The following is a 21,564-nucleotide window of genomic DNA, read 5'->3' on the forward strand; positions in this document are numbered from 1 at the left end:
TCATTTAGAGATAAAACTGTAACACTTGTGAGCGTGTTCTTTAAAAATGCAAGAGGAAAGATATGCAACAAAGTATGAAAAATTAATTAAATGCCTATATTACATAGTATTATTAAAAAAAAAAACATCCGTTGTGTTTGGTTTGAAACATACTTGAATGACTAACTGATAATGAAAACCCCGTGTTGATGAACTACCTGTGAACTAATCAATCGATCGACTGATTGCTTCAACACTTTGAGCCGCTGATTGGCGACGCGGTGACATGAACGAGCCCCCCCCCCCCCCGGCCTCCCCCCCGTGGTCCCACTTCCCACTGTTTGCTCCTTTAATTCTTTAATTCTTTCCAGAAACCGGGGGGGGGGGGGGCTGTTTGCTCTGTGCTTCCAGAGGGTCTGCAGCCACCGTGCAGCTGAAGAAAAAAAAAGAAAGTGTTGTGCGGCAGTGGCGACCTGCTCACAGCAAACGCACAAAAAGATAGGAGGGTTTAAAGTACACTGTGGCGTCTCAGTGCGTCTGCTGTGAAAACTGCGTTCAAAAAACCCAATGCGGACGAGGCCCTCTTGACCCTAACAGCTATGGATTTAATTGATCAGAAGTAGTGATAAGGACGAACTGATGGACTTACGCTCATCGGCTCGTCCACAACACACACACACACACACAGATGGATGAACGCTGTAAACCACTGAATGGTGGGGAACCCCACCTTCCTGCACACAATGCACCGCATCTCGCCATCTTCCCTGTGACATCCAGTGAGTCCGTCCCTCATCCCTCATCCCTCATCCCTCATCTCTCATCCCTCATACCTCATACCTCATCCCTATACCTCTCCCTCATCCCTCATCCCTCATACCTCATACCTCATACCTCTCATCTCTCATCTCTCATCCCTCATCCCTCATACCTCATACCTCATCCCTCATCTCTCTCTCAGATCGCTTCCTTGGTGTCGCGCGGCACCTCCCTTGATCCACCAGGCTGCTCCCTCCGGTTGCTTACCTAACACACCTGTAATCAGCCACGGGTACAAGCCCCGGCTCGGCAGCACCGGCGCGCGGCGCGCCTTCACTAAACAAACGCCTCAGCCTCACCTTCCACTGAGTACAAGCGGTGAACACGGGGGGGGGGGGGGGGGGGGGGAAATAATATCCGGCCATCCCAACAACAAAAAAGTTTGGATTTGGAGATTCAGTCCAAAGTGAGGAGGGGGAGGTGGGGGGGTCCTGTAAGCTCTGAGTCAACCAAACAAGCAGTGGGTCTCGTTTGATTGGCAGAAGTTAAACTAAGTGTCTGCAGACATTTGCTGCTGGGTCAGTGACAAGAACCTCCCCCCCCCCACAAAAGTCTTCATTGTCATCAGCTGAGAGAAGGACTGTAGGTCTTAAATTACCTATTGCTGAGGATCCCTTAAGGCCAAGCAAGCAAATCTCCCACACCTAGTTTTGTCATGATCCACGCCTGTACTCAACCCGGGATCATTTCAATGAGTGCTTCTTTATGGGTGCAATTTTCTTCATTTAAAGGCTGATCTCACAGTTTCTTTATATTGCAGCAAGGGCAATAAACTAAATCAGACAACACCTTCAATTAAATGTACTGATATCCTTAAAAGTCGATGAATCAATCTCGGGGCCACTCTAGTAACACCATTTTAAGTTTGTGAAAGTGCGCAAAACTTTTTTTTTTTAATGTCGTTTTCCACGCTCAAACATGGCTTACGGGGCTCATGAAAGGGGGGGAAAAAAGGGAGCACTTTTCTGACAAAACTCTCAACGACAAAAAGCCGAAACGTTTGTCCTTACCTTAACGAACTTGTACGAGCCAGAAGGTCCGGTTCACCCTCTCTCCATTTGAAGCGTCTCCCGGCTGCAACTCAAAACTTTCCGCGTCCGGGGGAAAACTTCAGGTGAACCATTTCCGTGAGAGAAAAAAAAAAAAAAAGCACTCGTAGGGAAGCGATTCGGGCGTCGGGATGTGATCGCGACCCCGCGGGTTCGAAGCCCCCGTTTTGGGCTGCCGGGTGCGGGCTGGACTGACGTCTCGTGCGGACACTCCGGTGGACCGGCGAGGGGGAAGTGGGGGGGAAAAGATTGCCCTCCTCCTCCTCCTCCTGCACCTCCTCCACCCACCTGGAGGAGGCAGGGCGCGCGCAGGTGAGTGCAGTGAGGCCATCTAGCGGTGAGATGCCGCAGTAACAGGTAACGCCTGGACGTTAACGCACGTGATGAGGAATGGCAACACCTGAGGGAAAGGATACGAATAAGATTGCGTGGAATATCATCATCATTCGAGTAAAAAAACAAAGTGTATGGTGTGACATGTTGTTATATGTAATTGTGTTTGTGTTTTAAAATATTACACTATTCTTTGTTTGTTTTTATATGTGCAGAAGATGCAAAACCACACAGTCTGACACGCACCAAAAAATGTGTTTCCAGAGCACAATGAATCTTTTTATTCATGTGGTATACAATATTATTCTAATACACAAAACATAGAGTTCCCTCCTTTATGATATCCACCCCCCCCCCCTTCCCCTTGGGTGTCCTTGTTTGATTCTATTTGTGGACGAGGAACTTAAGAAGCGAGAGAGAGAGAGAGGGGGGGGGGGGGAGAGAGAGAGAGAGAGAGAGGGGGGGGGGGAGAGAGAGAGAGAGAGAGAGAGATATGCCTCCGGCGTTATTAATACACACAAAGTTGTCCGGACACACTGCCGAGCTGACTTTAAAGTCACCAGAACACTGCTTTGGTGTTAATCAGGAATTTGGAATTTCAACATGATTAAATTTACAAGGAACAGTAAAGGAATGAGTAGATTAGTGTTGTTGTTGTTGTTTTTTTAAACCAATCAATCATCGCTGTGGGTCATGTGATCAATGGCTGTTCTCTTCTCTCTTCTTGACATTCAATCATTAACAGAAATGGAGGAAAACATGCCATCTACTGAGGACCCACACATGGGACTCGTTGCGGGTTCCTTAGACAGCAGCCGCGGGGGGGGGGGGGGGGGGGCGTGCACCGCGTCCCCTTCCACCGACGGATGAGACGGTCACGGACCACCTGGGCCGGCAGGTGTCCCGTCTGTAGGAGCAGAGGAACCAGCTGACTCGGGAGCTGCTGCGCATGCGCAGGAGCCCTTCGACCGCGTCGCGGGGCACCTGGGGGGCGGGGGGGGGGGGGGGGGGGGGGGAGCTGGTGGAGACCCACGGGCGTGGGAACAAATGAAGAAATACAAATGAATTATGCATGTGCATTTTGTTAAAGCATCATTGCCTCTATTGCTAATAATAAAGCATGATTATACACCTCATATTGTGCACCCACGACAAAGTGTAGAAACCTCCCTTTATAACAGAGGACAAATATAATTGGCAAACATCGAATGAAAGTTAGTAAGAAACGATGGAATTCTTTTAAAAAAGCACCATCTCATTAAGGTTTAGAATCTATGGTTAAACTACCGTGAGGAACTAAACTAAGTCTTTTTTTAAATTAGCATACAACAGAATGTCATGTTGGTAAACGCTTGTGAGATGTTGAATTTTATTCATATTCTCATTATATGTTGTTTCTTCGTCAACAACCAGTAAAGCATGTCTTTGAAAAAAAAAAATCCATCCTCAGGAGGAGCTCAGGGCTCAGATCCAAAGTCTGACCCAGAAGAACCAGCTGGAGCCAGCCTGGGGCCCAGAGAGCCTGTCTGGAGCGGAGGCTCTCCCTGGGGGAGAGGGAGAGGGGGGAGAGGGCCGCGCGACACAAGGTGATTGGCAGGTTAAATGTGAAACACACAAAAGGGGGGCGTTTGGTAAACGAGGACCAACCGAGATGTTTCTCCACAGGAGACGGTGGAGAAACTAGAGGAGACTCTGAGAACTACAACTGGGATTTGAGGTTCAAAGAAAGTCAAAGGAAATTTGGCAACACTGTAATGACGACATTTTGAGAGAGCTGACATTTCTGAGGTAAGTTCACTTTGAACACAACTGCGTGACTTACTTTTTAATAAAGCTTCCAGATTCTCATTCAACGACTGAAATGTAGCTTCTTTCAAGTTGATCAATCTTATCGTGCTGATCATACACCATGCATTGACTATACATGATAGAAATTGATTTATAGGATTCAGTAGGAATTCAACTTCCACGGAATTTGCTCTTGCGTGGCATTCTGTGCAAAGAAAAGCATCAGATTTAATGTAAATATTTTATTATGAATTCATGAAGTACACAAGATCAAAAGTAGGAAGAAAAAAAAAAAACAATACAGAAAGAAAATACACATAAAAGTGACAGACAGAATCTGGAAAGGTGTATAATAGGAATATCAAGCAAATACAAGAACCCTACAATATGTACAATTTTAATTAAAATGGATCATTATAGAAATGTGTTCAGCACAAATAAAACTGGATGAAAAAGTAAAGCCATCCAAAAGAAAAACCTGAATGATAAAGACATCTGAAGAATTCATCACAAGTCAGTTTAGTACTGAAAGTTCTAAAACTAATACGAGCTAAAAATATGATCAATACAGACTAAACTGAAATACTTCTGGACAATATGGGTGTTTATCTTCTTTAAACTGTCTTCAAAACAACTTTGTTGCCCAGAATGTATTTGAAAATGAGAGATTACTGCTTGGATCACAGCGCTGGACAAAGAATCGCTTTTAAAAAAACAACAAAAAACAAAAAAGCAGGCGGGAAAGGAGAGATGGCGAAACCGGACTCATGTCTGCACCTCGCTGTCTGCGGCACCTTCCGGGTCTTCGTCGTTGTAGATGTTTTCGGCCTGGAGGAGAAAAAATGATATTCAATGTTGGTAAAGACGCACTTTGACATTCTACCTGAAATTCACAGCTCCACCACCTCCACCTCCACTTCCACCACCTCCAGAGTCCCCGGCGGCGCAGAAAACCAGGCGCTTACCATTTGCCAGACCTGCATGATGTTGTCCTCTGATACAGAGCAGATGACCCACGGCTCGTTGGGGTTCCAGGAGAAGTCGGAGATCTTGGCCGTGTGTCCGCCATGAATGAACTGTGGAGAAGCAGAGCGGGAGGGATCACCACGGGAACACAGGTAGCTGACCAGACTCACCTGTGGACTACAAACCCCGCAGAGGCCGTAGTAATAAAAGAGGAGGATTAAACATCAGACACCCGTCATCTAAAGCTGCATCGGTAACGAAAACCTGCAACTTCCAAAAGTTATTCTACCAGGCCCAGAACGTCCCTCAAACCCATGTACGTAGCGCTGCTCTACAGTTTGTTCCCACCCACAAAGCGCCTCATCGCCTCAAAAAAGGGGGGCGACGCCAGAGTGAGATCGAAGTGAACGGACCAGCAGCTCGGGGGGGCCGTCCTCGGCGTCCTCGGGGGACTGCTCCTCTCCGATCTTACTGAGGTCCCAGACGTTGAGCCTCCGGTCGGTGCCGCTGGACGCCAGGATGGTTTCGTTGTGAGGGGACCACTGCACCTGCGGATGGGGAGACGGGCCAGACGTCAGGCGTCTGGGACGAGGAGCGCCCTAAAAACCCAACACTACCCCCCCACCCCCCAAGAAACCCAACAAGACCAAAACTATTGCTCTTATGAATCTACATACAGACCCACCCTGTCACGGACCATCAGAAGAACAAACACCCATAGAATTGTACGCAACTCCAGAGCCATGAACCCTCCTTACCTGGAAGATCTCGTCCTTGTGAGACTCAAACGAGTGCAGCTTCAGTTTCAAATTCCTGAGGTCCCAAAGAGCCACAGTCTAAAAAAACAAAACAAAATAAAAAACAACAGGCTCCGTTTTAAATTTCTTATGATTTGAGCTACTGCTCCCCCCCCCCCCCCCCCCCCGACAGTGACATGCCGTGGACCCACCTTATCTGCAGATCCACTGGCCAGGATGAATTCGCTGTAGGGGTTGAAGGACAAGCAGTTGACCTCAGCGGTGTGGGCGTCCACGGCGTGGCTGGGCTTGGAGGTGTTGTTGGACCGCGTGTCCCAGCTGTGCAAGAGCAGACAAAAAGCATCAAATTGTTAAAATAAAAAATTTTTAAAAAGAAAGAAAGAAAGAAAGTGAACGACAACTTTTATTTACGCCGCTAGTTACTCACATCATGAGTTTCTGGTCATCGGCCACGGAGCCAAAGAGCGACTCGTGGAGCAGGTGCCAGGAGACGTCCTCCACCACGGCGGTGTGGCCCGTGAAGATGGTCTTGGCGTCCACGATCTTTCCCTCCTTTGGCACGGCGCTGATGTCCCACAGGCAGATCGTCTGTGAAAACAGCAGAGGGCGGTTTTGGAGAAGTTCAAGGTGCTTCGCTTGAGGCGAACAGCCCGTCGAAAACACACAAGGGCCGCGACGGGTCGCTCACGTGGTCATCGGAGGCACTGAGGAGGCAGCCGCTGAGGTTGGGGTTCCAGGAGAGGCCGTAGCCCTCCTTCTGGTGGCCTCGCAACCGCAGATCTGGGGTGCATTCTCCAGAGGGGTCTTTAATATAAACAGAGTGGTGTTTTACGGGGAACAGAAATGTGCAAACGGGGTGGAGGGGGGCGTGCAGATTTTGGCCAAAGTCCTACCGGGCTTTGACGGGTGCTTCGTGTAATCGAAGACCAGCACGTCGCTGGTGGGGGTCTTTGTGGCGATGATGCAGGGGTTCTGGGGCATGTAGCGGGCTCGGTTCACTTCACCCTCATGGTTGATCTTGATCTCGATCTCAATCTTCCCGCTTACAGATCCGAAGCCTCCGAACTCTAAAAAAAATGAAAGAACAGTTGAATTGGATGGTTGAGCAGTTGTCAAATGAGATTCTGGTCTATTCAGCATGTTAAATGGTGAATTCTATGCAAGTACGGTTTATTGCAAGAAATGAAAACACATACCTATATTTTCTGAAGCATTAAAGATTGGATTGAAAGACTGAAAGCGTCGTTCCCATGTGATAAACTTTACCTATCGGGCCATTTATCTTTCCCAATATACAGCTGGACACTTGGCACGACAGTCTAGTTTTGAACAGGACCTTCCACGCGCCCATCATTTCCTCACCTCCTTTCTCGCTGTCGTAGTGCGACGCGTCGAACTGGGCGTCATCGTTGGGGAGCTGGACGCTCGCGATCACGATGTGATTCTGCTCGTCCGAAGTGTGCGTTCCCAAGACCAGCCGGTGTACGCTGTAGTCCTTCCCCTCGGGCCTGCGGAGGAGGATGCAGTTCAGACGACGGGGGCACGTGTGGATTCGTTCAAAAACACGACGGTTTCAGGCGCAGATCCCATCTCACCTGGTGACGTCGGGCAGCCACTGGGCAGTGAGGCTGGGCCACTCCAGGGCGTGAGTCATGACCAGGTCATAGAGGAAAGGGGTGTTCTTCTTCCAGATCTTGTACTCCTCATTGATCACCCGTTCTTCCACAGCATCGTCAAACGCAGCTGCAAAAGTAACATTTACCAATAACAGAACAGAGGTACTGGAGTGACATCAAAGTCAAACCCAACTCATAAAAGTCCCCTTTTTTTAAGCAGTAAGGTTTATTTTGAGATTAAGTCAACTCTTTGCTTTTATTGTTCGATGCGGGAGTGCAAAAGCATCATCAGCCCTTGGTGGTGGGCATACGTCATTCTAAACGAACCTCCATTGGTAGATTAAAACATCTGCTCAGCCAAACCAAGCTAGCTACTGACGCTAGCTAACAGCTAGCTCGCTGGTCGGTAACAATGAAAGGTGATTCCGGCTGGCGCGCCAACGCCGGTTCATCCTCACTGGCGTTCTGTGGCCGTTCCGGACGACACGCAGACACACGTTCAACCCGCTTATTCGCCAGAAAAGTGGACACCCTTACCGTCTTTGTCGGCCATCGCGTCGTGGTTGGGCCACTACTTCTGGCGAAGGGTAGAAACGATATTTTGGCGACCACTCGGTAAAACAGAACGAAGGCTTGCAATGGCGCCAACCGTATAGTACAGCGCTGACCAATCAGCGTTCACCAAATACTGACAGGAAGTGGTCACCGCAACAGAGTTCTTCATCCGGAACGCCCCCTTTCAGATGCACCTAGCGTGCGGCTGTGAGTGGTTGTGATACACAGACATGGTAGCATTTGTTTTTGGTCCTCTTTCACACCGCTGAACAAACTTAAAGGCGTCATGAACGACCGCGAGCTGGACCTGACGGCGGCGCAGAAAGCGACTAAGTCCAAATACCCTCCAATCAACAAGAAGTATGAATGTAAGTCTGGTGGTTGTGGCAAATGTAGCTAGCTTAGCTCGTTTAACGTTAACTTTGCTTCGCGCGTAAACACTCACACTTGACAATTGTTTTGAACTATAAAACCACGCGTGTTCTTTGAAGCGACAACTGTCACATCGATCCAGCGGTTATGAGCTCGTCTAACAGCATGCGTCATCGTGTCGCCTTGTGTTTTACTATCACAGACCTGGATCACACGGCGGATGTACAGTGAGTGTGTTTTGACATCTCGGCGTGAACTCGCACGTTTTCTCTTGTTGTTCGGTCACTGTCACATTTGACGATCTCAATTCCAAGAATCCACTCGTGGGGGAACGATCTCGAGGAAGCCTTCGAGCAGTGCGCCATGGGCATGTTTGGCTACATGACGGACACGGAGACCGTGGAACCGATTGATACCGTAGAAGTGGAGTCGGAGGGTAAGAGCAGACTCCATCAACCTTTTCTATGCATCTACCGGTCGTGATGCTTTCAGATCACCAGCACCTGAACCTGTGTGTGTGTTTTTATTTTTATCTTCCCTTCTCCAAAGGAGACGACATGGAGTCTCTTCTTTTCCACTTCCTGGACGACTGGTTGTACAAGTTTAGTGCAGATCTCTTCTTTGTTCCCAGGGTGAGTATCTTGAAATATTTGGTCGTGAAATTTTTTTACGTATTGTATCAAAGCATCTAGCGGAAAAACTAACACAGATTTATTCAACCCTGGTGATTCCTATCAGGAATTTGACGCCAGTGTGTCACAATATGGAGACTGTTGTAATAATAATAATAGACTGCATAGTTTACATTATTTTCTTGTATTTGTATATTCTTTATTCATGTATTTGTAATTGTCCTATGCTATTATCCTGATACCATAAGTTGTTACATCTATCCACTAGGAGGTGAAAGTTCTGCACATAGACAGAATGCACTTCAAGATCCGCTCCATTGGGTAGGTTTGGTTGCCCGTCTAAAATACAGGTTATAAAAGAACAGGGATGGGGATGTTAAACCTTCCTAGTTCCCCTCCCGAAAGCCTAAACACAATCTTCCTGTATTGTCTTGGCTACCCTCAATCTGATTTGTGTTATCCTCATCTTTCCAGTATCTTTTTTTCTATTTTATTCATGTCTTCGAAGCTGCTCTCTCATTCGCTTGTCTTCCTTTTATTAATTACAGCTGGGGTGAAGAATTCTCTCTGGTAAAACATCCGCAGGTAGGTAAAGCCGAAGCTTTTTTTTAAATGTCAATTTAAAATATCCCATTTTTCAGATTATAATTCCGTCTATAATAACGTGATTGACTACATATACAAACTGTTTATAATGCATAATAAAAGATACATAAATGCTGTGTATTTTTGTGTTTTCTATTGTAAATCCAGGGAACTGAGGTGAAAGCCATCACATACTCGGCAATGCAGATCCACGATATTGACAAACCGGAGATATTTGCCATCATTGATATTTGACAATACCACCAGAGTCAAACTGCACTGCTCATTCAATAGAACTAAAAATGTGACCGTTTGATGTGGCCTTTTATCTAAATTCCTGAATTACAACATCTAGTCTTGTATTTCTAAAGCAAATTGTTTACAAACTGCAGGATCACATCAAATATATTAATTCACAAATCACGGAAATAATGACTTTTTTCATAGTTACTATTGAAAAGTGAAACTCTCATTTAGAACAAACAATGCAATGTTTTAGACAAATTTTGTCAACCAAGTTTTACTCAAATTGCTTTTGCAAATTTTTATTTATAACACATTTGACATGAATTGTGTCAATGCCTCATTGTAAATAAATCTACATATTTTTCTCCTGAGGGGTTGATTTTAATGGTTGGTACTTTAAAAAATAAAATCTTGCTACGAATGATTTTTGGGTACTTGGTCTTCAGGGAGGACAACGTTGAATTATTTTTTTTTTTTAGTGCAACAATAACACATTTCTTAGCTGAAAGGAATAATTATAGCGTACTGATTGTATCCTCAACTCAAGTGTGTCACAGCTTCTCCTGGGTTTTGTTAGTGTCTTTATGATGACATTCACTGAACCTCTAATATTAAAATACATCAATAAGACCAGCTGAAGCTTGTTTACATGATATGCAGTTGACTGGATAATCCGGACCTGCGAGGAGAAATCAAATACAAACACTTTATAGACAGAAGAGGACATTTTTTAAAACAGTGTTGACTTGATTTGTAAAAGAGAATAAGAAACAATGGCATCTTACAGATAATTCTTTGTTGCAACTTGACTAAAAGCAGTTCAATCTATAAATAATGCATGTTTTACACCCCCCCCCCCCCACCACTCATAACAGTTTTCAGTATTGAGCCTGGATGGAAGATTTCCCCCCCCCTCAGGGTTCAGTCGGTACGAAGACCACATTTCACACAATAACCGTCGAGAGGCCGTTGTCGAATCCACAAAGAAAACGGTTCCGATCCGGCAGGCCTCGCCCCGGCCGCCTTCCCCTCCCGGCTTCCCCGGCGGCGGTGACGTCACCGCCCCCCCCCCGCCGCGCATCTCCCTCCGCCCACCGCGCTGAAATGCAGCTGCGCCATTGCTCCTTTGTCCATTGAAGAGAGCAGAGCGACGGTAAAGACAGCCGGGCCCGTCCTGCAACACTAAACGCGCCGCACGTCGTGGTTCGTTTTCTCCACCAAAAGAACCGGGTGCTTCGGTCCTTTTGTTTTTGTTTTTTTTTTTAAATCCGGCCGCGCGCATCGAGCCGATTTTTTTTTAAATTTATTATTTTTTTTTAAAAGATTTTTTTTTTTTCGGAATCCATCGTAGAGGCGAACCCACAAAGGGGGGGAAAATCAAAATGGAAGACACTAAATACCTCCCGGAGCTGCTGGCCGAGAAGGACAGCTTGGACTCGTCGTTCACGCACGCGACGAAACTCATCTCCGCAGGTAAAGTGCGCGAGAGCCGCCGCGAGAATAGCGAGAGGCCCGGCGTCGTTCTTCCCTAAAACAAGCGGTCCGAACAATGGCGTAAATGACACGTGGTTGCGGGAGATGTGGGTCATTAGTGCTGCTTTTTTTTTTTTTTTTAAATGCAACGTTTGGTTTTATGTTAACCCTCGAATAATGGATGAAATCAATGAAATCTGAGCTAAACATCATCGCAATACATTATATTTTTTGCAGTTCCGCGTGCATCGTTAGTTTGTCGCTGCAATTGGGGGGAGAGAGGGAAAAAAAACTGTCTTTCTCGCCTGCAGAAATTGAGAGGATTCAGAAAGGTGAAACTAAGAAAGAGCCGGAGAAGGAAACTTATCTGGACCTGTTTACCACCAAGAATCTCAAACTGAAGGAGAGGGTGCTCATTCCTACCAAGCAGTACCCCAGGGTAAGCGTTCGAGTCCCCGTGCTGCACGGCCCGGTACTGTGTGTTGGCCCATTGGCGCTAAAATGACCAATGTGAAGACAAGCCGTGTACGATCCTGCACTTTCTCACAGGATTAAATGCATTTCACATTCCTGTTTCTGCACGATGGATGAATAAACCCTTTTTTGTAAGAATAAAGACTCTCCGGCTTTCCTTTGGGAATCGTTACCTGTCATCACATCTGTTTCGTGCAACGTGATCTGCTTGATAAGGCTATAATTAAATATGAAATATCTCCTGCAGGTCAACTTTGTTGGTAAGCTATTGGGACCACAGGGGAGCACAATCAAGAGACTCCAGGAAGAGACCGGTGCAAAGATTTCAGTTCTGGGTAAAGGCTCCATGAGAGACAAGAACAAGGTTGGCACGTTTTCCTAGCTGCACAAGTTTATAAAAAGGTGTTCCCGGTATTGTCCTGTTTTAACCTAATTTGTATTTGGTTGTCAGGAGGAAGAGCTGAGGAAGGGCGGTGAGGCCAAATATGCTCACTTGTCCATGGAGCTGCATGTGTTCATTGAGGTGATGGCACCCATTCCAGAAGCCTACATGCGCATGGCTCATGCTATGGAGGAGGTCAAGAAGTTCCTTATCCCGGTATGTGCCCGAGGGAACATTTTATAGCCTAGTTGCCATGGTAACGAGCATACTTTGTATTTGATTTTTTTCCCCCATCATGCATTAGGACCTTAAATTAGTTATGCCCATGTATAGTGCTGCTGGTGTGACCATGGCTGTTCCATGAACATGCTAATTGATTGTTGTAGGAGCCCGGAGAACATGACCCGTACATGGACCCCCACTTCCTGAACGGATCCCAGGATGGAGGCCGGGGACGAGGCGGTCACCTCGGGAGGGGCAGGGGCGGACCTCCTGGTAGTGGAGGACCAAGGTAGGAAGCGTGACACTTTTTTTTTTTTTTTTTTGGTGCTAGTTTTAAGGAGCAGTTTGTTTAAATTCTACAACCTGGATGACTGTCCCCAGGGGGCGAGGGATGCCACGCGGGGCTCCCCGGGGGGCGATGCGCGGCGGAGGCCCGCGAGGGGGATTGGGTCGCGGCAACGGCCACAGAGGCGCCCCGTCCGGCAGGGGCGGACCACCGTCTGCTCCTAATAGAGGGGGCTCCGCTCCCCGCTCTAGGCCGCCTGCAGCAGGGGCTCCCAGGATGCTCCCCTCTGCAGCCATGTCCCACCAGGGTCCTCCCTCCACGTCACAGTCCAAAACCGACGGCTATGAGGACTACGTAAGTTGACGCAGTCGTGGTTTCTTCTTTTCACGGGTCTTGTCTCTTGCTTGACTATGATAGGTTGCATTACTAGTGACGCACTTGACATTTTCTTAACTTAACGTGGTGCCGTTTTAGCCTGCCTATGAAGAACAGTATGCAGAGCCTACCTATGAGGGATATGACAACTATTACAGTCAGCAACCTGCCCCTGCGTAAGTCAAAATTTGAATTGGGACACTCTACCTTCCCTCTAAATATGCCCCTAATAAATACGCTACTCACACTCGTCTACTGCCCACAGGGATACTGAATATTATGACTATGGACATGGAGAGGCCCAGGAAACCCCGTATGAGCCTTATGGTAAGCTGGCACACACTCACCTAAGACGCTTTTGAGGGTCGGGCTTCCTGTTGACCTCACTGATGATTGTCAACATGTGTCTCTTGTCTTTGTAGCTCAAGATGAGTGGGACAACTCATGGTCCACCTCCGGCGCGGGAGGCAAGACCGCCGCCCCCAGGCAGTCGAAGGGAACGTATAGAGAGCATCCCTATGGAAGATACTGAACGGCTACTGGTAGAGAGTTGCTATGGCAACTGTCTCCGATTGTAACTCACTGAACTTTTCAAAAAGTAATTCCCCTCTCGTTTGTTCCCTTTTTTTATGGTTTATTTTTTTTTATTTTTTAAACTCGGTAGATGTTTTGTTGGCTGTATCATAGTGCAAGAGGAGAAACGTGAAGACGGGGTTTTTCGTTGTTTACCTGTTTCCATTTAATGTTTGTTTCAGTTGGGTAGTTGGCAGGTCCTAGTGACATAACCCTAACAAGGAAAACGGAGTAACCTTTTAATGATTTATCGTTTAAGTTAATTGCATCTGAACAAAATGTTACTGTGGCGATAAATTCTTCTCACGTGGGCTGCATTCTAAAAGTCCTTCATGACTGGACAAAAACGATTCACAATGCCCTTAATGTAACTTCACTTTAACCCATGTAGTCACAAACTCCCAATACAGCGCTGAGCCGTTTTGATAAATAAAAAGTTCTTAGATTTGTTTATACTGCAATACAACTCTAGTGTGTGAAGTCATAGAGTATCCTAAAAATACAATTGAAATCAATTTGGCAAAGGAAAAAGTCTTCTATATTTCCTTCACTTTACATTTGATTTACTGTGATCTGTCCTGACTATTACTTGCGAAACCAACGTTGATCGACTAATTCATGGAAAGCCTGAAGGATTAACAATCCTTACTATGTGAGAGGAAGGCAGCAGCCAACTCAATATTTTGTACATAACCTTAGAAAAACTGTGTATGCTTTAAGCCGTATCGTCTCCAAAATGCATAATGCCTGTGTACCTTTTGGCTAAATAGGATACTAAATATATCCCCAAATGTTTTTCTGCAGTGCGTGTTTCAATAAAGTTTCTAGTTTCTTTTTAATCAAACTAAACATGGTATTTTGCCTTTGTTGTACCAAAGGAATGCCTTCAGTTTGTGAAAGTGGTCCTGAGGGTTTCTCAACAACGCTGAATAAGCTGTATGTATACACGTTAGCCTGACAAAAAAAAACAAAAAGCCGTGCTCTGACATTGAGCTTATCCTCTTTGTCTGTTTTTCAAAACTTATCTAAATGACACCTGTAATGTCGCCTTCAAACCAAATAAAAAAAAAAAAGCTCATCATTCGTTGAGGTAATGTGCTGCCAAATATGTTTGAACTGAGAATGATGTAGTGCTTGAACATTGATTGTCATTAACCTTCAAATAGTGTATTCAAGCTCTCAAGAGAGCAATGTATCTTCAGCCACTTGAAATAACTGAATTTCAACAGTATTTCAAATCAAGCTTGCAGGGACCTTACTTGACTTTGATGCAAAGTCACGCTGGCTGGTTTTTATAAAAGAAAAAAATCGCAGAGGAGAGGATTCTAAAAGCCTAAAGATCGCCACAAGAAGGTAAAACTAACCCCAACACTCATTTATTAGATTATTTATTTTTTTGTTTTTGTTTTGTTATCTGTGCAAAACATCAAGTAATGAAAGTCATCCAAAACATATCCAAAAGATTGAAGTACAAAATTATGCTATCTGTAGTTATTTCCGAGCAAAATAAGCCGTACAAAACAACCAGAAATGGTTGTGATGCAACTCTTGCTCAAATAAAACCAATAATGGTCCAATCATTTCACTCAATACCTATCAATTTCCATCTTGATAATTTCTGTAGAATGTAGATTAATGAAAATTAGTAGTTTCACTCAAAGCGTTAAAAACTTCCCATTGGTGGACAAAACCTTTCAGCTTGAGTTGCATGATACTTTTTTTAGTCTAAAGTTGGTTTTGCATGTGTGTTCTTCACTGTGCACAAAGTCGCTGGGCTTTTCAAGCTCTAACTTCTGTTTCTCTTTTTAGGTTGTCAGAAAAACTGCAGTTGCAGTTGACACACTGATCTCCACTTTACCGGGATGTTATGGTCCGTATACAAATACACTGCATGCAAGTGTTGGCCTTGAACTATGCTGTCAGCGTTGAATCTCTTTTTCACTTTTTCGACAGGTCCATTGAGTCCCTGGAACCAGCAGCAGGAGGGGGGGGGGCTTGCTGTCTCTGACTATGGCCGCTTGGTCAATACTGTCCCTTCAAGGGATTTGTAGGTCCAAAAATACTGAGGAATGTGGAATTTTAACTTTTTTTTAATGCCAGTTATCCATTTTTACAGAACTTTTTTTTTTCCTACTGCATTTTTATGAAAAAATAAAGTTTAAAAAACAAAGTATTGTTTCCTGTTGTGTTTTTTGTCACCACAAACAACCCGGTCCATATCTGCTCGATGGTTGTCTTTACTTGAGGTTCTGATGACAAACGGATCGATTAAAATACACGCACGTCTTGAATCATGTGCATCAATTCCAGCATGTTGTGTAGTAACTGTTTTACGACAACGATTTTTATCTATAACAAAGCTCCTGTAGGATCATGAAGACCTTATGCACGTGGAATTTGACTTCGGTCACGCATACTCTATTACAAATAACAGTCCACATAAAAAGTAAATTACGGAGTGTATATATAAGAAACTCAACTGTACAATTAGTTAATGAAGAGTATCAATACACACTGAACTACAATGTCATTGAATTTGATAATGCAGCTCGTCTGTTCGCCTGAATATCGGTGTGTTGTCCCTTTAACCGACTCTCCTCCCTCATGTCGCTAACGTATCCGCGCCCACGTCTGTTAGCGGCTACTTTCACGTCAACAATGACAGTCCGCGCCGATTTCAATGGAACACACGCCAGTATTTCAATTAGTATTTTGAAAATGCATTGTGTTTAACCGCAACCGCGGCTCCTAAGGCGGATAACGGAGCCTGCCTCCGGTAAGCCTGCATTTAGCTGTCTAGCCGGTTTGGTTAGGGTAGGTTCTGAGCTAACTAGCTAGCTAACTAGCTAGCTAGAGAAACTGTTAGCATAGGCCTCAATCTTTGTTTTTTCACCCAGCGTGGGCTCGTTGAACGGCTCCACGTTGGGTGTCTCCTCAGCCTCGAGCCTTTCACCCCATCGGCTCTCAGAGGATTTAATGCCCGGGACGGGAGCAAAGGATGTTGCTTCTCAGCGTCTCAGCTCGTAGCGGCAGCAGCTTCCGCAATAAACAACTAGCGCCATATTAAAAAAAAAAAAAAAAAAAAAGATGCCATGCAGCTATCTCCAACTCGCTCAACCACAGCTGATCGTGTAAATCTCCGGGGGGAGATTTTTCTTGCAGATCTATTTAACTTTGTACCTGCTTTGATTTTGCCACAACGCCTTAAACGTGCAAATATGTGTTTATGAGTTGGTTGTTATGACTCTGGTGCTCCACTCCTTACTGTCAACTCTGTGACTGTGAGTAAAATATAACTCCACTTACTGATGCCCTGATCGGGAATTCTATCCTATGTGATGCATATCACAGACCTGTACAAATCATTTTCACCCTTTTAGTCACTTTTCTAACATCATTTCATATTTTGACATCCTCCATCGGGCCTTCTCACCCTGACAGTGACCTGCTTCCTCGTAAACCGATAAGAGCACGCGCGAGGAGAGAAGTCCTGACCACAGCCGGGAGAGGTCAGCCGTGGGCGCGTCTGCGATGGCTGGCGGAAGGAGAGGGGCGAACCGGACCACGTACTGCAGACCCCCCCTGAGCAACGAACCAGGCTCCGTCAGCAACGGCAACCACTCCACCAGCTCCCCGGTCACAGGGGTGCGATCCCGCGCCAGGTAAGCTCTGGATTTACCGCACACACACACACACCCCGAGGGACTGCTCCTCACCTGGGCTGCAGATGCGTCCTACCTCCCAACGAGTGGCACGTGCGTCGTAACCACGCGGCTTTCCCTCGGTCCGCAGGAACGGCTCGGGGACGTGCATGTCCAACCCCCCTCTGGCGGCGCAGACGGTGGTTCCCCTGAAGCACTGTAAGATCCCCGAGCTGTCGGTGGATCGCAACGTGCTGTTCGAGCTCCATCTTTTCTTCTGCCACCTCATCGCCCTCTTTGTCCATTACGTCAACATCTACAGGACTGTGTGGTGGTACCCCCCATCACATCCTCCCTCGCACACTTCGCTGGTGAGCACTCGGTGGTCAGCTGGTGACTGATGGTCACGTTTGTTTTGGGTTTATCGGGTGTTATTTTCAGCCATTACTGTGTCTCTGTTTTGAGAATTTCATACCCGGGATTGTTTTAGGCTGTAAAAATAGAGAAAATAGTAAAAATGAGAATGAGAAATAATCCTGATTCAATATTATTATTTACAGAACTTTCACCTCATTGATTATAACATGCTGGTGTTCATAATCATCATACTGGCAAGGAGGTTAATCGCTGCAATTGTTAAAGAGGTAAGAGTTCAACTTTTGTCCTTCTGTCCTTTCCGATTTTAGCCTTGGTGCCTCACACATGCTCTGCTATGCATTCAAATGTTTAATGGCACAACATGTACAATGTAACTCTGTATTTGATGCAAACGAGGCCTGCACTTTTGCTCTTTCCGTCACGCATCTTTGATTTGGGTCTAACATTGTATTAATGCGACGATTCCGTTTCGCTCCGTGGTTCCGGCCCAGGCGTCGCAGAGTGGGAAGCTGTCCTTCCCTCATTCCATCTTCCTGGTGATGGCGCGGTTCGCCGTGCTAACGCTGACAGGCTGGAGCCTCTGCCGCTCACTCATTTACCTCTTCAGGACGTACTCCGTCCTCAGCCTGCTCTTCCTCTGCTACCCGTGAGTACGCCCAAGGAGAACCAAGAGGCCTGTGCTGTGGATCGACAGGCTGTCTTTGTAGTCCATGCACATTATACAAATGTTAATGCATTTGCATTTTATAGATGGTCGCACACAGCTTCTGCTGTTTTGTGTCCTGCTGGCGTTTGTTGTGTTCGTATTTAATATCATGCGTGGACTCAAACGGCTCTAGTTATCGTTTCCCGCCCCCCTCCACAGATTCGGGATGTACATTCCCTTCTTCCGGCTGAGCTGCGACTTCCGGCGGGCCGGTCTGCTCCCCCCCGTCGCCAGCATCGGCTCCAAGGAGGTGGGCGGCGCGGGTCGGGGCAGGGACTACTTGACCGTGCTGAAGGAGACGTGGAAGCAGCACACCAGCCAGCTGTACGGCGTCCAGGCCATGCCGACTCACGCCTGCTGCCTCTCCCCGGATCTCATCCGCAAGGAGGTGGCGTACCTGAAGATGGACTTCAACTGGAGGATGAAGGAGGTGCTGGTCAGCTCGATGCTCAGTGCTTACTACGTGGCCTTTGTTCCCGTCTGGTTTGTCAAGGTGAGAAAACTGTCTGAATTGTAACTTTATACACGTTTATAATTCAATATGCTTTAACAACATTTTTTCTTCCTTTTCTTCTTCTATTGTCTCTCAGAGTACGCAGTATGTAGACAAGCGCTGGTCTTGTGAGCTGTTCATCCTGGTGTCCGTCAGCACGTCAGTCATCCTCATGAGGCACCTGTTGCCACCTCGGTACTGCGACCTGCTTCACAAAGCCGCAGCGCACCTGGGCTGCTGGCAGAAAGTAGACCCCTCGCTCTGCTCCAATGTTCTTCAGCACATGTGGGTACCACTCGGGGCGTATTCCTGGGCTCCGGGGGGGGGGGGGGGGGGTCCATTTGGGGCGAAATTGATTTCATATCCTAATTCAAATCTGCCGTGTCTGTTTGCTCAGATGGACAGAGGAGTACATGTGGCCACAGGGAGTCCTGGTCAAACACAATAAGAACGTCTACAAGGCCATGGGTCACTACAACGTGGCGGTTCCGTCAGACGTGTCCCATTACCGCTTCTATGTGAGTGTTCCTAACAGAGATGTTCTGTACTGGCGGTTTAATAAAAGCCAGCGACTTGCACTCGCTTAATGACCGAATCCTGTCTGCTTCCCTCCCCTCAGTTCTTTTTCAACAGGCCTTTACGGATATTGAACATACTCATCATCCTGGAGGGTGCCATGATATTCTACCAGCTGTACTCGTTGATATGTTCAGAAAAGTGGCATCAGACGATATCCCTGGCGCTAATTCTCTTCAGTAACTACTACGCCTTCTTCAAGCTGCTCCGAGACAGAATAGTCCTAGGGAAGGCGTACGCGTACTCTAACAGCTCATCGGACCACAAAGTCAGTTAGATTTGAGTCGTCATTCACTTTGGAACAAACAAAAAAAAACATGCCTAAGAGCTCTGTATTTTTTCTACAAACTGCATTTTCTGTCACGTTTTTGTTCTGATCTGCCATAATAAAAAGACATATTTTTGTATTACTTTAAAGGTTTGATTTATTTTTTACTTTGCTGTGATAGGTTCAGACATTTTTCTGTGAACTGTTATTTTTTCCCGCCATTTTCTTATCCAGCCTGTAACGATGGAGGGTGCAGGGTACTGTGCAGATTACGACGGCCTTCAAAGTAAATTTCTTTAGGCCATACAGCGATGGAACAAAACAAAGTGTCTGAGTAGAGTTTTTACATCTATACATTTCCATTTCATGCTACCTTATACTACAATAGATTACAGAGAGAAATCGCTAGATTTTTACTTGACCAAATACATTTGACATAACTATCTTACTTTGCCGATTAAGATTATTGAAACCATATAAAAATAATCCCAATAAATCTGTTTATGTTGACCTGACAACTAAATAGGAATTATATATATATATATATAAAGAATTATAGTCCACAAATGACGGGTTGAATCAGTGGTCATATTTACGTAATTCTACAAAAACTCTTAAAACGGATTAATTCTCTCGTAATAAATCTTCGTTTTAATAATGGCGGAATTACACTATGAAACCGGAAATGTAAGACTCCGGAAAAGATGACGTCAGCGGACCAATCACAGCCTCGCAGGCTGCGTGAGCTCGCGAAGCTTTCGACGCAAGTTTAGACAAATGGGTCGACACACGCAAGCACGCAAGAGGTTTGCGTGCTTGCGTGTCCTTGCGGTTCTCTGAAAACGCAGAAGCGTAAACTAGGCTGGGTCGTCTTCAACAACAACAAAAAGACGTTTTTCCACCTGGTGTTTTGGCGGTGAATTGAAACGAGTCCGTCGACACAAGTCGCAGACGCGCGTTCCAGCCTTGAGTTTAAACCTTCAGTTGCCAAGCAACCGCAAAAGGCAACCCCGTCCTATGCCCCCTCCCCCTCCCTCCCCCTCCAGGCGGTGATAGGAGGAGGTACCTCTTGCGTCATCAGACCGCGGGGAGCACTGTCCCTTTAAGACGCTCCGCAGCAGCAGAGCGCGTCGATGTGGCGCTTCGCATTCGACCGGTGACCAGCAGCGACTCTCAGCCGCGCCGCGGCGTCCGGACGGAAGCTTTTAATGCAGATCGCCGCACGTCCGGTCCGCGTAGACCTTCCGTGAATGTCGGGGGGAGAAATCTGACTTGAGTCTGGTTTCGCTCGGCCGGTTTGCTCTCCGGTGCGCGACTGATTCGGTAAGTCGCCTTTGTGTCCCTCGCGGATGATCAATAATGTCATCTTGTTTACGCGGCTCTTGCCCCGCCCCCCCTCCCCCTCTCGCTGGATTTGACCACACGCAGCGCCCGCATTGTCCTGGAAGCAGTTTCTCAATTAAAGCCGAGTAAATGAGGGTCCTCGGGGTGTAAAGGGGCCGTCTTTAGCATTCTGACGAGACGCGGCGATGAGGAGATGAGTGGTTTCATCCTACTGGAATAATAACAACAACAACAACTCCACTGCTGTGGGTGCAGACATCAGTGAAAAAACACACACACACACACACAGTGGTATTTTAAGTGAACGAGGAGATCCTGCAATGTTACCTCTATTTTCTTATTTCTAGTCAAATATCTGAACGTATATTTTCTATTTAGTTGGGTCACTGGGTGGAGCCTGTAACATTTAAATTGGGTAAAAAATGAAGAAAAACATGTTACAGGGTTGTGTGACCGGACTAAAAGGGTGTGAATAGATAAGAGTAAGACATTAAAACTCCACTATCCTACCGCAGGAAGATCTACAGGAAGTAGGAAGATTACAACGCAGTGTATTGATTTTTCTTCTCCTTCAGCCATTTGTCTGAAAGCTGTGCACATTAGGCCCATTAGTGTTATTAGATTCATGCTACCTGTTTTTATTATTTTTATTGTTAGCACACCACGTGGTTTCTT

General features: G+C 46.3%; 5 protein-coding genes across 7 annotated transcripts in view; 3 read left to right on the top strand and 2 right to left on the bottom strand.

Moving 5' to 3' along the window:
- The window catches only part of LOC119227833 (uncharacterized protein KIAA1522 homolog), a 16,523-nt gene extending 14,434 nt beyond the window's left edge, over nt 1-2,089 (bottom strand). The window contains exon 1 of the mRNA XM_037486962.2: nt 1,809-2,089. The gene's annotated coding sequence lies outside the window, so the exon portion shown is untranslated. The remainder of the gene's footprint in view (nt 1-1,808) is intronic.
- A 2,120-nt stretch (nt 2,090-4,209) lies between these two features.
- On the bottom strand, nt 4,210-7,999 carry LOC119227843 (histone-binding protein RBBP4). The gene is made up of 11 exons (XM_037487005.2): nt 7,846-7,999; nt 7,288-7,435; nt 7,055-7,200; nt 6,586-6,759; nt 6,381-6,496; nt 6,120-6,280; nt 5,884-6,010; nt 5,693-5,770; nt 5,348-5,482; nt 4,934-5,044; nt 4,210-4,796 (listed from the first exon to the last, which is right to left on the bottom strand). Exons 1-11 carry the CDS (start codon nt 7,859-7,861, stop codon nt 4,734-4,736), a joined length of 1,275 nt encoding a protein of 424 aa, XP_037342902.1. The 5' UTR covers nt 7,862-7,999; the 3' UTR covers nt 4,210-4,733.
- A 35-nt stretch (nt 8,000-8,034) lies between these two features.
- zbtb8os (zinc finger and BTB domain containing 8 opposite strand) lies at nt 8,035-10,069 on the top strand. 3 transcript variants are annotated; one of them, XM_037487023.2, is made up of 7 exons: nt 8,035-8,231; nt 8,438-8,462; nt 8,550-8,671; nt 8,785-8,867; nt 9,136-9,188; nt 9,416-9,452; nt 9,621-10,069. In XM_037487023.2, the coding sequence occupies exons 1-7, from the start codon at nt 8,150-8,152 to the stop codon at nt 9,705-9,707; spliced, it is 489 nt and encodes a 162-aa protein (XP_037342920.1). In that variant the 5' UTR covers nt 8,035-8,149; the 3' UTR covers nt 9,708-10,069. The 3 variants fall into 3 exon arrangements, with proteins under 3 accessions (XP_037342920.1, XP_037342921.1, XP_037342922.1); XM_037487024.2 differs by having other exon boundaries at nt 8,049-8,231; nt 8,355-8,462; XM_037487025.2 differs by lacking the exon at nt 8,438-8,462 and having other exon boundaries at nt 8,049-8,231.
- Nucleotides 10,070-10,830: 761 nt separating this feature from the next.
- On the top strand, nt 10,831-13,820 carry khdrbs1a (KH domain containing, RNA binding, signal transduction associated 1a). Its single transcript, XM_037487009.2, has 9 exons — nt 10,831-11,171; nt 11,483-11,610; nt 11,893-12,009; nt 12,097-12,243; nt 12,414-12,538; nt 12,631-12,889; nt 13,010-13,086; nt 13,176-13,237; nt 13,333-13,820. The coding sequence occupies exons 1-9, from the start codon at nt 11,081-11,083 to the stop codon at nt 13,440-13,442; spliced, it is 1,116 nt and encodes a 371-aa protein (XP_037342906.1). The 5' UTR covers nt 10,831-11,080; the 3' UTR covers nt 13,443-13,820.
- Nucleotides 13,821-15,724: 1,904 nt separating this feature from the next.
- On the top strand, nt 15,725-19,694 carry tmem39b (transmembrane protein 39B). Its single transcript, XM_037487000.2, has 9 exons — nt 15,725-16,259; nt 16,925-17,145; nt 17,276-17,495; nt 17,685-17,768; nt 17,994-18,148; nt 18,368-18,701; nt 18,799-18,986; nt 19,099-19,219; nt 19,321-19,694. Exons 2-9 carry the CDS (start codon nt 17,015-17,017, stop codon nt 19,552-19,554), a joined length of 1,467 nt encoding a protein of 488 aa, XP_037342897.1. The 5' UTR covers nt 15,725-16,259; nt 16,925-17,014; the 3' UTR covers nt 19,555-19,694.
- Nucleotides 19,695-21,564: the final 1,870 nt, after the last annotated feature.

The sequence above is a fragment of the Pungitius pungitius genome, chromosome 14 (assembly GCF_949316345.1).
Source record: "Pungitius pungitius chromosome 14, fPunPun2.1, whole genome shotgun sequence".
Classification (NCBI taxonomy): domain Eukaryota; kingdom Metazoa; phylum Chordata; class Actinopteri; order Perciformes; family Gasterosteidae; genus Pungitius; species Pungitius pungitius.

Coding starts and splice junctions, on each gene's coding strand:
- LOC119227843 (XM_037487005.2), bottom strand. Junction 7,201..7,287: donor TGGCTGCCCGACGTCACCAG/GTGAGATGGGAT, acceptor CCTCCTCCGCAG/GCCCGAGGGGAAGGACTACA. Junction 6,011..6,119: donor GATGACCAGAAACTCATGAT/GTGAGTAACTAG, acceptor GCTCTTGCACAG/CTGGGACACGCGGTCCAACA.
- zbtb8os (XM_037487023.2), top strand. CDS start 8,150: ATGAACGACCGCGAGCTGGACCTGACGGCGGCGCAGAAAGCGACTAAG. Junction 8,672..8,784: donor CGTAGAAGTGGAGTCGGAGG/GTAAGAGCAGAC, acceptor CCTTCTCCAAAG/GAGACGACATGGAGTCTCTT. Junction 9,453..9,620: donor CTCTGGTAAAACATCCGCAG/GTAGGTAAAGCC, acceptor TTGTAAATCCAG/GGAACTGAGGTGAAAGCCAT.
- khdrbs1a (XM_037487009.2), top strand. CDS start 11,081: ATGGAAGACACTAAATACCTCCCGGAGCTGCTGGCCGAGAAGGACAGC. Junction 12,010..12,096: donor CCATGAGAGACAAGAACAAG/GTTGGCACGTTT, acceptor TTTGGTTGTCAG/GAGGAAGAGCTGAGGAAGGG. Junction 13,238..13,332: donor AACCCCGTATGAGCCTTATG/GTAAGCTGGCAC, acceptor TTGTCTTTGTAG/CTCAAGATGAGTGGGACAAC.
- tmem39b (XM_037487000.2), top strand. CDS start 17,015: ATGGCTGGCGGAAGGAGAGGGGCGAACCGGACCACGTACTGCAGACCC. Junction 17,146..17,275: donor GGGGTGCGATCCCGCGCCAG/GTAAGCTCTGGA, acceptor CTCGGTCCGCAG/GAACGGCTCGGGGACGTGCA. Junction 18,149..18,367: donor CTGCTCTTCCTCTGCTACCC/GTGAGTACGCCC, acceptor CCCCCTCCACAG/ATTCGGGATGTACATTCCCT.